This window comes from Aphidius gifuensis, linkage group LG1 (genome assembly GCF_014905175.1).
Source record: "Aphidius gifuensis isolate YNYX2018 linkage group LG1, ASM1490517v1, whole genome shotgun sequence".
Classification (NCBI taxonomy): domain Eukaryota; kingdom Metazoa; phylum Arthropoda; class Insecta; order Hymenoptera; family Braconidae; genus Aphidius; species Aphidius gifuensis.
The window spans coordinates 28,837,487-28,849,934 of record NC_057788.1 but is presented as its reverse complement, the minus strand read 5'-3'; the positions used below and the strand labels follow the sequence as shown (position 1 = coordinate 28,849,934).

General features: G+C 22.9%; 3 protein-coding genes across 4 annotated transcripts in view; 1 reads left to right on the top strand and 2 right to left on the bottom strand.

Annotated features, from left to right (window-relative positions):
• Positions 1-1,911, bottom strand: part of LOC122860119 (protein sickie-like) — a 112,343-nt gene extending 110,432 nt beyond the window's left edge. Inside the window, exon 1 of the mRNA XM_044163783.1 lies at positions 1,550-1,911. The gene's annotated coding sequence lies outside the window, so the exon portion shown is untranslated. The remainder of the gene's footprint in view (positions 1-1,549) is intronic.
• A 1,166-nt stretch (positions 1,912-3,077) lies between these two features.
• Positions 3,078-9,018, bottom strand: LOC122860129 (serine/threonine-protein kinase GL21140). Of its 2 annotated transcripts, none has more exons than XM_044163806.1 (4): positions 8,430-9,018; positions 6,430-8,001; positions 6,115-6,357; positions 3,078-5,338 (listed from the first exon to the last, which is right to left on the bottom strand). In XM_044163806.1, the coding sequence occupies exons 2-4, from the start codon at positions 7,981-7,983 to the stop codon at positions 3,968-3,970; spliced, it is 3,168 nt and encodes a 1,055-aa protein (XP_044019741.1). In that variant the 5' UTR covers positions 7,984-8,001; positions 8,430-9,018; the 3' UTR covers positions 3,078-3,967. The 2 variants fall into 2 exon arrangements, with proteins under 2 accessions (XP_044019741.1, XP_044019742.1); XM_044163807.1 differs by having other exon boundaries at positions 3,078-5,328; positions 8,430-8,938.
• Positions 9,019-9,363: 345 nt separating this feature from the next.
• LOC122860150 lies at positions 9,364-11,185 on the top strand. Its single transcript, XM_044163839.1, has 4 exons — positions 9,364-9,580; positions 9,682-9,805; positions 9,896-10,371; positions 10,449-11,185. Exons 1-4 carry the CDS (start codon positions 9,488-9,490, stop codon positions 11,118-11,120), a joined length of 1,365 nt encoding a protein of 454 aa, XP_044019774.1. The 5' UTR covers positions 9,364-9,487; the 3' UTR covers positions 11,121-11,185.
• The last annotated feature ends 1,263 nt before the right edge of the window (positions 11,186-12,448 follow it).

Here is a 12,448-nt window from a genome sequence, read left to right as displayed (position 1 = left end):
AAAATTTTAACCCAACAATAAAAAAATTTATATTTTCTATGAAACAATAAATTTAAAACAAATATAAATTTTTTAAATCATTAAAACTATAATAATTAAAAAATTAAATTTAAAAAAAAAAATGCTCCAAAAAGTCACAAAACATTTCAACACGTTTATTTTATTTTCTAATTTTTCATACTATTTTTTATCATAAAAAAAATATGATTTAATGTTAAACTTATAACGCCCTCAAAAAACCATTTTTTTTTTAAATTTTTTTTTATTTATCTTGACCTTTCTAATGGGCCATCATTAGCCGACAAAGAAAAATATTTTTCATACTCTGTCGCAAAGAAAAAATAGAGATATTCATTTAAGAAAAATAATAAAAAATAGTATGTAAAAAAAAAAAAAAAATATTGCAATGATGACGGATACATTTGTCTGGTTCTCACTGAAGATACAAAAATTGCCTTGTCAAAATACAAAATAAAAAAAAACTGGTTTAATAATAATAATAAAAAATAAAAAAATTATTTTCACACTGATTTTTTAATTTGATTATAACAAGCAATTAATATTTGTTATTTTATTTTATATAATTATGATATTTAAATTTTTTTAACATCGCTTTTTATTTACTTTGTAATATTTGTTTTTTTTTTTTTCATTCATCGAAGAAGATCTGCCACCCGTGGTGTTTATATTTCGATTGGAGCAAAAAAAAAAAATATAAAAAACAAACAATTTGACCGATGGGAATTTAGAATGAACTCGATAAATTTTGATTCATATATTTTCTTGTTTAAATTTTAATTAAATTCTTAAAAATTGATCCTAAAAACTGTCTAGATTTATTTTTTTGTTATTTTTAAAAATAACAAATTATCTCAACGCAAGTACCCTTGAGTGACTTTCATACATGCGTTGAAAATAAATTATTATTTGAAGGGAGAAAGCTTGTTGATGAGTATATTTACAAATTACGTAATTAACATGTTGCAAATTTCCAAATTTGGACTTATCAAAATGCCCAGTATTACCAAAAATAAAAAAAACAATAAAAAAAAACACGAAATATAAAAAAAATTACAAACAAAATTGAAAAAAAAAAATTAATTTAATTACTTTGAAAAAACTTTTTACTCATAAAAGAGCTTTTTTATTTTTTTTGTAAAAGAAAAAAAAAAAAAAACGTGTCAAAGTAGCCACAAATTAAATTGCACACGCATTTCTTTGAAGGATCTTTTTTTTTCCCCACACTTTTTAAACCAATTGCATTATTTGAAAATAAATTTTTTTTTTTTTTTGCATTGTTTTTATAAACTCTTTACCTGGCACGCGTCAAATATCCCATCGACTCGAGTGTCGCCCCCCTCGGCCTCACTACAATAACCCCCGATTCGTCAATTGAAAATAAAAAAAAAAAAAAACAAAAAACAAAAGAAGATCAACCGCCATTTTGTAATTGCGTTTTATTTTTTTTTTATTATTTTTTTTTTTTTTACACGACAATATACCTAATAATAATAATAATAATAACAATTATAAAAAAAAATTGACTAACCTTAATAATTTGTTATTTTAATTATTAACAATAATAAAATGTAATGTAATTCAAGTACATTTTATTAACACTTTTAATTCAACAATCACTGATATGTTAAATATAAAAAAAAATAAAAAAAAAAAACTAATAAATATTACTCCGAAAAAAAATCACTTTTACTCACTTTTTTTTTTTAAAAAAAACACTTAAAAATAATAATAAATATAAATAATTATCACAATTGCGTGTAAGAGATGTTTAAGAAATAATTAAAAATGATATGATAATTACACTGAGAATATTTATGTCTAATTAAACCGGGTAAATCCGAGGGAATAAATACGTATTCACCCTTTCACGACGCGCGCCAAATCCCAACTGAGGAAAGTCCAGCGGCACACAAACACGAGAGCCACAAAAAATACTTAGAATGTGTGTGTGCGCAAGTGGCAAAAAAAAAAATAAAAACAAATGCAAAATATAAAAAAAATGGCGGAGGGGAAAAAAAATGTTGATAAATATTAATAATAATAATAATTGACGTAATAAAAAAATAAAATGTTAGGGGAAGAAAATTTATGTTAGGTAAATAATTGAGAAAAAAAAAAGTTGAATTTTATTTCATTAAATTATAAAATGAAATGCAAATTATAATTTATATGTCTAATAAATTAATATTGATTGTAATTTTTTATTTTTTTATGTTTTTGTATTTGAAAAAAAAAAAAGATGTAATATTATTACTATGAAAGAAAAAATTGATTGATTTATTTTGTTTTTTTTTTTTATGAACATGTAACAATTGATGTGCTATAATGCAATATTATTAACTTTAATTAATAATAAATAAATAAACGTACTTGTTATTGAGTTATTTGTTATTTTATTTTGTTAATAAATTAATTACAGATAAAGTTGATTGGAATTTGTAAGATGATTGAGGCCATTTTCACTTATCGAAAAGATGTAGCTGGAGAAAAAAAAGATACATCATTATACTTACACTTTAATAATTTATAAATTTTATATTTAATTAAATTTGTTTATATTAAAATTTAAACTATTGTTTAAACAATACACCTTGTATATTTGAATTTTAATAAAAACAACAAAAAAATTATTACTGTCAACTGAATTACTAGCTCGAAATTTTTTCGAAATTTGATTAGTATTTTTTTTTTTCTTTAATAAATATCAATACTATCATCTAAAAATTAATAATAAATAAATGATCTATTTAATAGCAATAAACTAATACATTATTTATATTTTTTTTATAATTTTTTTATTTGGCGTGAATCACTTTATTTTAAATCTACAAAAACCATGATTATTTTCACACAATTTTAAGATAAATTTTTTAATATTTTTTATTGTTTAAATAATTATTAATTACTATTATTAATATTATTAATATTACAGTATTTAGCTGTATTTGTCATTTGAATGGAATTTTTTTTTAATAATTTTTATTTATTTTTATTATAGTTATTATTATTTTGTTGAAATTTTTTTCTTTAACGTTATTTTAATATATTGCAGTTTGTATAAAAAATCATCTGACATTTATTTTTTTAAACAATATATTTACAGTATCTTTTATATATATTTATTTTTTTTTATTTATTTATTTATCAATTAAGCATGTGCGTTTGAAAAATGCGGCAGGATGGGCTTTGTAAAATTCCTGACGAAGGACAATTTCCAAAAAATAAAAAAAAAAATGAATTTTAAAATAAAAATAGATAAATATTTATACAATCTTAATTTTTATTTAAATTTACTTTTTTTTTCTTTTTTAATTTGCAGCACAAGTGTTTTATTGATCACTAGAAAATAGTACAAAAATATTTGCATAATCATGACATTAATATATATGTATATTGCATTTTTCGTTTTTTATTTTTAAATTACACTAGCACATGTTGTCCTTCGTCATTGAAGTAATAAAAACTTTATTAAAAATTGTAAATCTACCTTTGAAAAATTATCTAAATTACCAGATTATAATTAACATTTCACAGAAAACTTTTCAACTAAAATAATTAACACCAAAGATCTAAAAAAAACTTGTCGATAAACTCATTTGGCATGTTATACAAGAAGCACATGACAAAAAACAAAAAACAAAAAACATCTTATGAGATATTTACTGTTAAAACAAAATAAAATTTGACATAACAAATAAAAGACAATAAAATTTCTAATAAATCCTGACACACTAGTTTTTTTTTTTAATTTAAAAAAAAAAAAAGAAAAATAATATAAATAATTTCCTTAAATAAATAATAATTTTTCGTCAAACTTTTCGAAATTTCTAATAATTTTTTTAAAACAATTTTCTTTATATTTCCATTATTTTTTCAGTCAATATCTCATAATTTATAAATTAAAAAAAAAAATGAAATAAACCACAACTAAGCCAAACGTAAATTATTAAATTTTTCCACTTGGCAGTGTTGAATTTGAAGCTTTAACATTGACAGTTTGTTTAAATTTATTTTTATGATCTTTATCATCATCATTATTACTATTATATTTACTTGTATTAGGATCATTTAATTTTAAACTAATTGGCCTATTTTTTTTACTATTAATATTTTTTTTACAAACAATATCATCATCATCATTGTCATATAATTTTCTTGTCAATTGTGGTGTATAATATAAACTATGTCTATTTAATTTTAAACATTTTTTATTTGACTCAAAATTTTCAAATTTATCAACAACATCATGACATTTATTATCAGTTATTATTTTTTTACCTAAATATTGTGGTAAACAACTGTATCTTTTATAACGATTATCAATTGTTTTACGATTATTTAATTTAATTTTATTATTTAAATCATTAACATTATTTTTTTCACGATATTTAACAATATCATTATTATTTTTACTACGTGTTGATGTTGATGTTGATGTGCATGATAATTTTTGTCCATTAACAACAACTGGTATCATTGATACTCTTGATGATGATGATAACTTTGGTATATTTTTATTGTAAAATTGTTTTTTTTTAATCTTTGGATTATTATCAATTGATGATGATGATGAATCACAATTAATATTAATAATTTCATTATTATAATAATTATCATCTGATGTATCATTAAAATATATTGTATTATTTGTATTTTTGTCATTTGAAAATTTTATATTAATAAAACTATCTGATGTTTCAATATTTGTTAAATTATTTATTAATTTTTTATTATTTTTTAATGACTTTGGTTGCTGTTGTTGTTGTTGTATATTATTATGTTTGTTATCATGACAATATTTATTTTCTTTTGTTGTTTTATCTTTCAAAATACTGGAATGAATATTCGACAATTTATTATCATTTAATTTAATAACGGAATGTAAATTTTTCATTGAATTATATTTTTTATAAATACTGTTAATTGATAATTTATTATAATTATTATTATTTATATTATAATAATCATTAATATTGTTTAATGATATTGATAAATTATAAAATTTTTTTATTTTTTTATTCTTGTCATTTCCATTGATCTTATTGGACGTGTTGATGGTATATGATTTGTTGTTGTTGTTGTTTTTTTTATTTTCGTGGATAGACGAGACATTGAACCACCAATTTCTTGACGTAATTGACGTGATGCTGTTGCTTGTCGTATTCTCAATGTTGCTGATGCTATGGCAACGTTTTGTCTTGTTGATATATTCATTTGATGTAAACCTCATCGACTCACACTGCTTATTCCTGTATTGCTCCGATGATTTGTTGGTTGTTGTAATTCCTCCAATTGTTTGTTCACCTCCTAAAAATCTCTGCAGATTTACAGAGGCAGGATACAAAAACAAAAAGAAAAAGAAAAGCGCTACAGATACGAACCACTACAACAAGCCTTGCTAACAAATACAAAGTGATTCCTCCTTTTATGATTTTTTTTTATCCCAGATATATTGTAGAAATTTGTGAATAGATTGTTTTTTTTTTCTAGGTGCTCTCAAAAGGTGATAGCAAGATTCAAGTGCATGCATCTAATTTACATACTTATTTGTTTCTATTTTTTTTTTTAAATGTATACACATACAAGCTAAAAAGAAAATGCTTCATCATGTTTTATACATAATATAAAAATTGATTTTTTGTAAAATTTTTACATTATTTAAATATATAACCCAAGCAATGTTTGTAAATTACAAAATATTTTAATAAAAAATATCTCTATTTATAAATAATTAATGGAGTTTATAAAATTAATTTTTATGTTTATTTAATTAGCATTTAATTGAGATATTTTTTATTAATAATTTTGAATGAAAGATGACAGTGAGTTAGTTGATGACAACTAATTAATTAATATGATAAAATTTGTTTATTTATATGTCATTATAAATATATAAATATTAATTTAAATTTAGATTTCTTTTTAATAAAGAGATTTATCTCGAGTGTATTGAAAAAATAATAAAAATACAAGAATTTTAAGCCCCAGTGCAGAATGTGTGAAATGAAAAGAGAGCCATGCATATTTAACAAATATTTCCCAACAATAGCAATAAATAAATAAGATAAATAATAATTATAAAAATAAATTTACCGTGAGCCAAGGATGATCAAGTACATCTTCAGCAGTAAATCTCAATTCAGGATCAGCTTGTAACATGTTAGCAATAAGTTCTTTGGCTGTTGCTGATATTGGATCCCAGTATGGTTGTGTAAATTCATATCGACCACTTAAAATTCTTTCAAATAATTTTTCCTGATCATTATCAGGTGATACAAATGGTGGAAAACCACATAGTAATATATAAAGTATAACACCAGCAGCCCAGACATCAATCTTGATAAAAAAATAAATATAAAATGTAAATATAAATTAAATTGAACAATAAAAATATTTTTAATTATTTACCTTAACTCCATATCCAGTTTCAGCTAATATTTCTGGTGCAACATATGTTGGTGTACCACAAACAGTATATAATGGCTCATTGACAAATTGTGCAAGACCAAAATCACCAAGTTTTAAACATTTAACATGACTACCATCCATTTCAACAAGTAAATTTTCTGGTTTAATATCACGATGTACAATACTATTTGAATGTAAATATGCTAATGCTGATGTTAAATGTCCAAGCATAACACTTGCTTCTGATTCAGAAAATTTAGTAACAGCAGCAATTGCATCAAATAAATCACCACCTTTTATTAATTCCATAACTAAATATAAACGATTATATGTATCTTGTTCACATATTAAACTAATAATATTTGGATGACAAACTTGACGTAATATATCAACTTCACTAGCTAACATTGTTTCTTTACCTTGACACATTTCTTTATTAACAATTTTAACAGCATATTCAATATTTGTTGTTCTATTAACACAATGATGTACTTTTGCAAAATTACCAACACCAATAATATGTCCAAGTGAATATTCAAATCTCAATGGTGTTGGTAGTCCTAATGATGATGGACTTGGTGTTCTAATTAATGGTGCATCTGTTATTTTTTTATCATTTTTACGTGGCATAACAGGCATTGGTCCATTTTGACGTTGTTTTGATGAATATTGTCCAGTTTTTTTAAAACTTTGTATGTATTTTGATTCTTCAATATCCAATTCAAAATCATCTTGTACAGATTTATCACTACCATAAGCTAAAAAAATTTCTTCATCATCAAAAAATTGTTCTAAACCAATAATTAATTTACCAGATAATGTATATACTCTACGTACAGCACCACAATCTAATTTAACAACTTCTGTTATTGCTTCAAATACATGTTCTAATGTTGGTGCATTTCTTTTATTAATAAGTAAACGTATTATTTTACGTGGTTTAGTACCATTACGTATTAATGTTATTATTCTTGCTTTAACATAATTTGGAATGGTTATTATTTGACGTGTTGTTGGTATTGTTGTTGATGCTCCTGTTGATGATAATGATATTGTTGTTGTTGTTGTATATGCTGGTGATTGTGGTAAACCAGATAATGAATTACCACGTCTTACTTTTGTTGATGAATATTCAACTTTTTTAAATGGTTCACCTTGTCCAGATACAACATATGATTTATTATCCTCAAGATCATTTATATTTTGTATTTTTTTACCATCCATTGTGTGTATTGAACGTACACCATTTGGTAATGTTACACTTGACATTAATGCACGTGTTAAATCACTTGTTAAACTATCAAAACTACGATATCTTTCTGGTGTTACAGCCATCACAATACCATTATAAAATTTATCACCATTACGATAAAAACGTATTCTTTTAGCTTTTTTTGTCGGTGGTGTACGAGCATTTATTAATGAATTTTTAAATGTTATATCAATTAAACGTTCATCTAATGATGCTGGTATTGATGAATGTGATTCATTTTTTTTTGTTAAATTTGTCTCTTCACTTGATGATTTTTCACGATTCATTGGTTCCTCCATCATTCTTGTTTATTTTTTTCACTATAAAAATATATAAAAATATATAATCAATACTTTATTCTTATAATGTCTAACATGATTTACTTTTTATTTTTATTTTTAAATATATATTAAGTATATATAAAATATAGAGTAATTTAGAAAGTTTAATTATTTTAAATGTATTTCATTACCATTTAAATAAACAATAACAATAATGAATTATAAATATAAAAAAAAAATAATTTCTATTAGTTTGCATAATTTAACTTTCACATTTACAGATTTTACAATAAAGTAACTTCTAAATTTGGTCAACGATATTATTAATAAATGAATAAAAATATAATTAATAATAATAATTAAAAAAAGACACAAATATTTTTTATCAATTTATATTAATTAATGATTAATTGTTTATAGATTTAATTGTAGATTTATAATTATTGATAGGTTAAGTTTTAAATTACCTGGTAATGCTGATTGTTTAATTTTAATATTGTTAATAACAATTTATGTTTTATAACAAAATTTTTTTATCAACAGCAAGTTACTGACATTTCAACACAATCTTGAATCTTCATGGCTGATGTACACTGATGTATGCAATGACGATGTGAGTTAGTAATGGACAATTGTATTTCTCTCCTTTGATGATGTTGAATGCTCAATTTATTTTATTTTTTTTTTCTACAATTTTCTACTCCAATCGGATAATCAACTCTCCCGGCTACCGGTACATTTATTTTCATTTATTTATTTTTATTTTTAATTAAAACATTGACAAATTTTTGTATCCAAGTGTCAAACTGTCAATAGTTTTGTCACTCTCTTAATTTTTTAACAAAAAAATCCAGGCTTTGTGTTTTTCTTGTCAAAATGATTGCCGGAAACTTCAGTCAAAGGCGGGAATTTTTCATTGTTTTTAAAATTAAAAAAAATATTTTTTTTTTTAAATTAAAATACCTATACTTTTTTTTATAAATTTATAGTTGTTTAACAAAATTAACTGATAAATTCAATCACTAAAATTCTAAAAAATTACAAGATCGTTGAGTGGTTATTTTATTATAAAAAAAAATTAATTAAAAATTATATTTTCGTGTCTGTTTTGTTTTTTTAGCTATTTTATTTATCATGTTTAATTATGTGACAATTTTTCAATGTCATGCCTGTTATCACTTAGTAATAATTCCGTTAGTAATAAATGCATTATCAAGGCATCAATAAAATTATCACATTGACATTTATTTGTTGTTTAGAAAATAAAAATAAATAAACAATAAAATTCAAGATGGCGGTGACTGAATAGTGCTGCCATCTTTCAGGTCAATTGAAACCAACTTTGAGAATTGCAATATTTATCAATATTTATTATTTTCTCACATGTGCTGACCACTGAGTAGTTCACGTGGCCAATATTTTATCAAAATAAAATATTTAACAGTCAATTTAATAATTTTTCTGTCATTTAAAATATAATTTATATAAAAAATATTAAGATCTTTGTATTATAAGTGAGTTGAGAATGTTGGGTGAACTAGAAGTAGACAAAATCTTTAAAAGAAAATACGAAAATACGAGTGAAACTTCTACACAGTCAAACGAAATGAGTAACAAGGTTCGTATATTATAATAGTTAATATTATCAACATGCTTCTAAATTAAATATTGCATTATTGTTGTAAATATATTATTTATTTATTTATTTATTTTTTGTAGATATGTCATCAGCATTATGATCATTCCTATGCCAAAAATATAATAATTGATCTTGTTAATGATGATTGCCTGTGTGAAATATTTATGTATGTCCCAATATGTGAAAGATTAAAAATTGCACAAGGTATGATGAATAACACATCAATTGTTTATTTAAAAAAAAAATTATTTAGTTTAATCGTCATACATAATTTGGAATTAATTTATTTTTCAGTATGCAAAAAATGGAATAGAGTTCTTTATTCTTATTGTTTTAAATTAAAAAAATTTGTACTATCTCATTGGGAGTATGATCGCCCTCAAAATGCTTTAAAGCAATTCAAAACAAATAAGAGAAAATTGAGTTTTTTAAGATCATTCCTTAATAACTCCTGCAATTATTTAACAGAATTAGACTTGGTAGCATATGATAATTCGAACATAGTACCTATTCTTAATGATTCTTGTCCAAACCTTGTAAAACTTCGATTAAGATTAAAATATCCTTTTGATAATAAAGACTTAGAGAATGCATTTTCAGGTATGTCTAAATTAAAAATATTAAAAATTATAATTCAACGTGCTTTTAAAATACCTAGCACTTTAATTTTATCATTGCGTAACGTTGCGAATACTTTGAATGAACTGACTCTGATAAGTCAGAGCGAAGGCACATTTACACTTTGTCAATTCTCAAGCTCATTCTTGACTGTAAGTCTAACTTTATATCTATTACAAAAATATTATTTTCACTCTTTACATATAATTATAAATAATTTATTTTACAGATAATTCCTCAACTAAAAGCCCTGAAAAAAATTGAAATTGGTGGTATGTGCATTACCAGTTATATATCTGAGGCTATCGCTAATGCTAAATTAGATTTTCATTATCATGAACACATTTATAAGAAACTAAAAGAAGTTATAAATCGTGAGCTTGAAAATATTACAAGTCTTTGTTTGCACAAGCCATACGAACTTACAGATGATATGTTATATAATGTTGCCAACAACTTCGAGTTCTTAAACTATTTCGGAGGAGATTGTGCATTTGTAACCGATGTTGGTATACAAGCAATTACAAAGATGAAACATTTAGAAAACCTTTATCTAAGTGGCAAAAATAACGTCACTGATTTTCCATTAAAACTGCTCAAAGGGCTCAAAAAATTGGAACTACCAGACAGTTATAACATAACTAACAATTCTATTGAAAAAATTTTAGAAAACTCACCGTATATGCAGGAATTGGCGTTTAAACATACAAGTATAACTCGTGAATTTTTAACAATAGTAATGGAGGCAGCAGAAACACGTAAAATAGATATGAGATTATATGTTCAATTTCCTGGTCATTGTGTGGATATAATTAAACGTAAATATTTTTTCGCTCATTGCTACTGCGAAAAGAAACATTCGCCAAATATATTTGATTCATTGAATAAAAATTATCTATGATTGATAAAAAAAATTATGTAGTGTATACATTTATTCCAGCAAAACTAGAAAAAAAAAAAAAAAAACGGCATGCGTCATCTATTTATGTCCAAAATCTGACTAAGATATTTTTATTTTTTAATTTCGGTTATTTTTTCAGCCGATTATTTATAAAATTTAAATAAAAAAAAAAGACATCCCACTAATTTATCCAACAACTGATAAAGTAGAAATATTTACAAATCAATTTCTAATTTCCTAATCAATAATTAATTATTATGTATATGTTGTTTTAATTATTAAAATTATCTTTTTTTTCTGCGAGAAATTTATCATTTTGCTTAAAACTTTCTGCAGATTTTCATTTAAAATAGCGCTAATTTTTGGAATTATTTTGAGCTTCTATCAACAAAAATAATTAGTCAATAGAAAAATTTATATTAAATTATTTAACTATCAATAACAAGTATTTTTGTAAAAAAAGTTTTTTAAAACGAAATAAAAAAAAAAACTAAAATTTTCGATTTCGAAATACTATATAGAAAAAATTTCTACAAACGAAATTATTTATAAAATATATATCTAAACAAAAAAAATACTGATTCAAAATTTATTTATCTATTTTTAAATTATAATACCTATATTTCTCTAAGCCATAAAATTTTAAAAAATAATTAATTTAATAGTTAATAAATTTTTCAAATAAAATTAATCTATAAATCACACTGCTCATTTCCTTCAAACAATAATTTTTCCAATAGTAAATAATAAAAATCCTCTAAATATGTCAAAACATTATTATTTTTTTATTTTACAATCGCAATTATATAAAACCATCCGCCACAACTGACATCCCAATGAAAATAAAATAAAAAAAATTCTTCATTGTTCTTCTTCTTCTTCAAAAAAAAGAGTTATACTCACTACCGTATAAATATTCTTCGTTTCTAACCGGTTTTACAACCAATGTCAATATAAATAATCCAAAAAAAAAAAAAAAAATCATCATCATCATCAACTCTAAATAAAAAAATAAAAATTTCAAAACTCATTTCAAATTTTCAACATAGTACTTATCTTAAAAAATAAAAAAACAAATTTCATTTAAAATTCAAGCTACAATTATACAAATAAAAATTATGTAAAAAAAAAAAAAAAATAATATACATATACTTATTGATTATTTGGAGTATTTATTTTTGGAGTTAATTTTAAAAATTAAGGTGATGTTTAGTGGAAGCTACGCACCTGGCTAGAGTGTTCGACCTGTTTGCTGTTTAATTTTCTCTCTCTCTCTTCTACCTCTACCTTTACCTCTACCTCTACCATATTTTGAGGTAACACAAGGG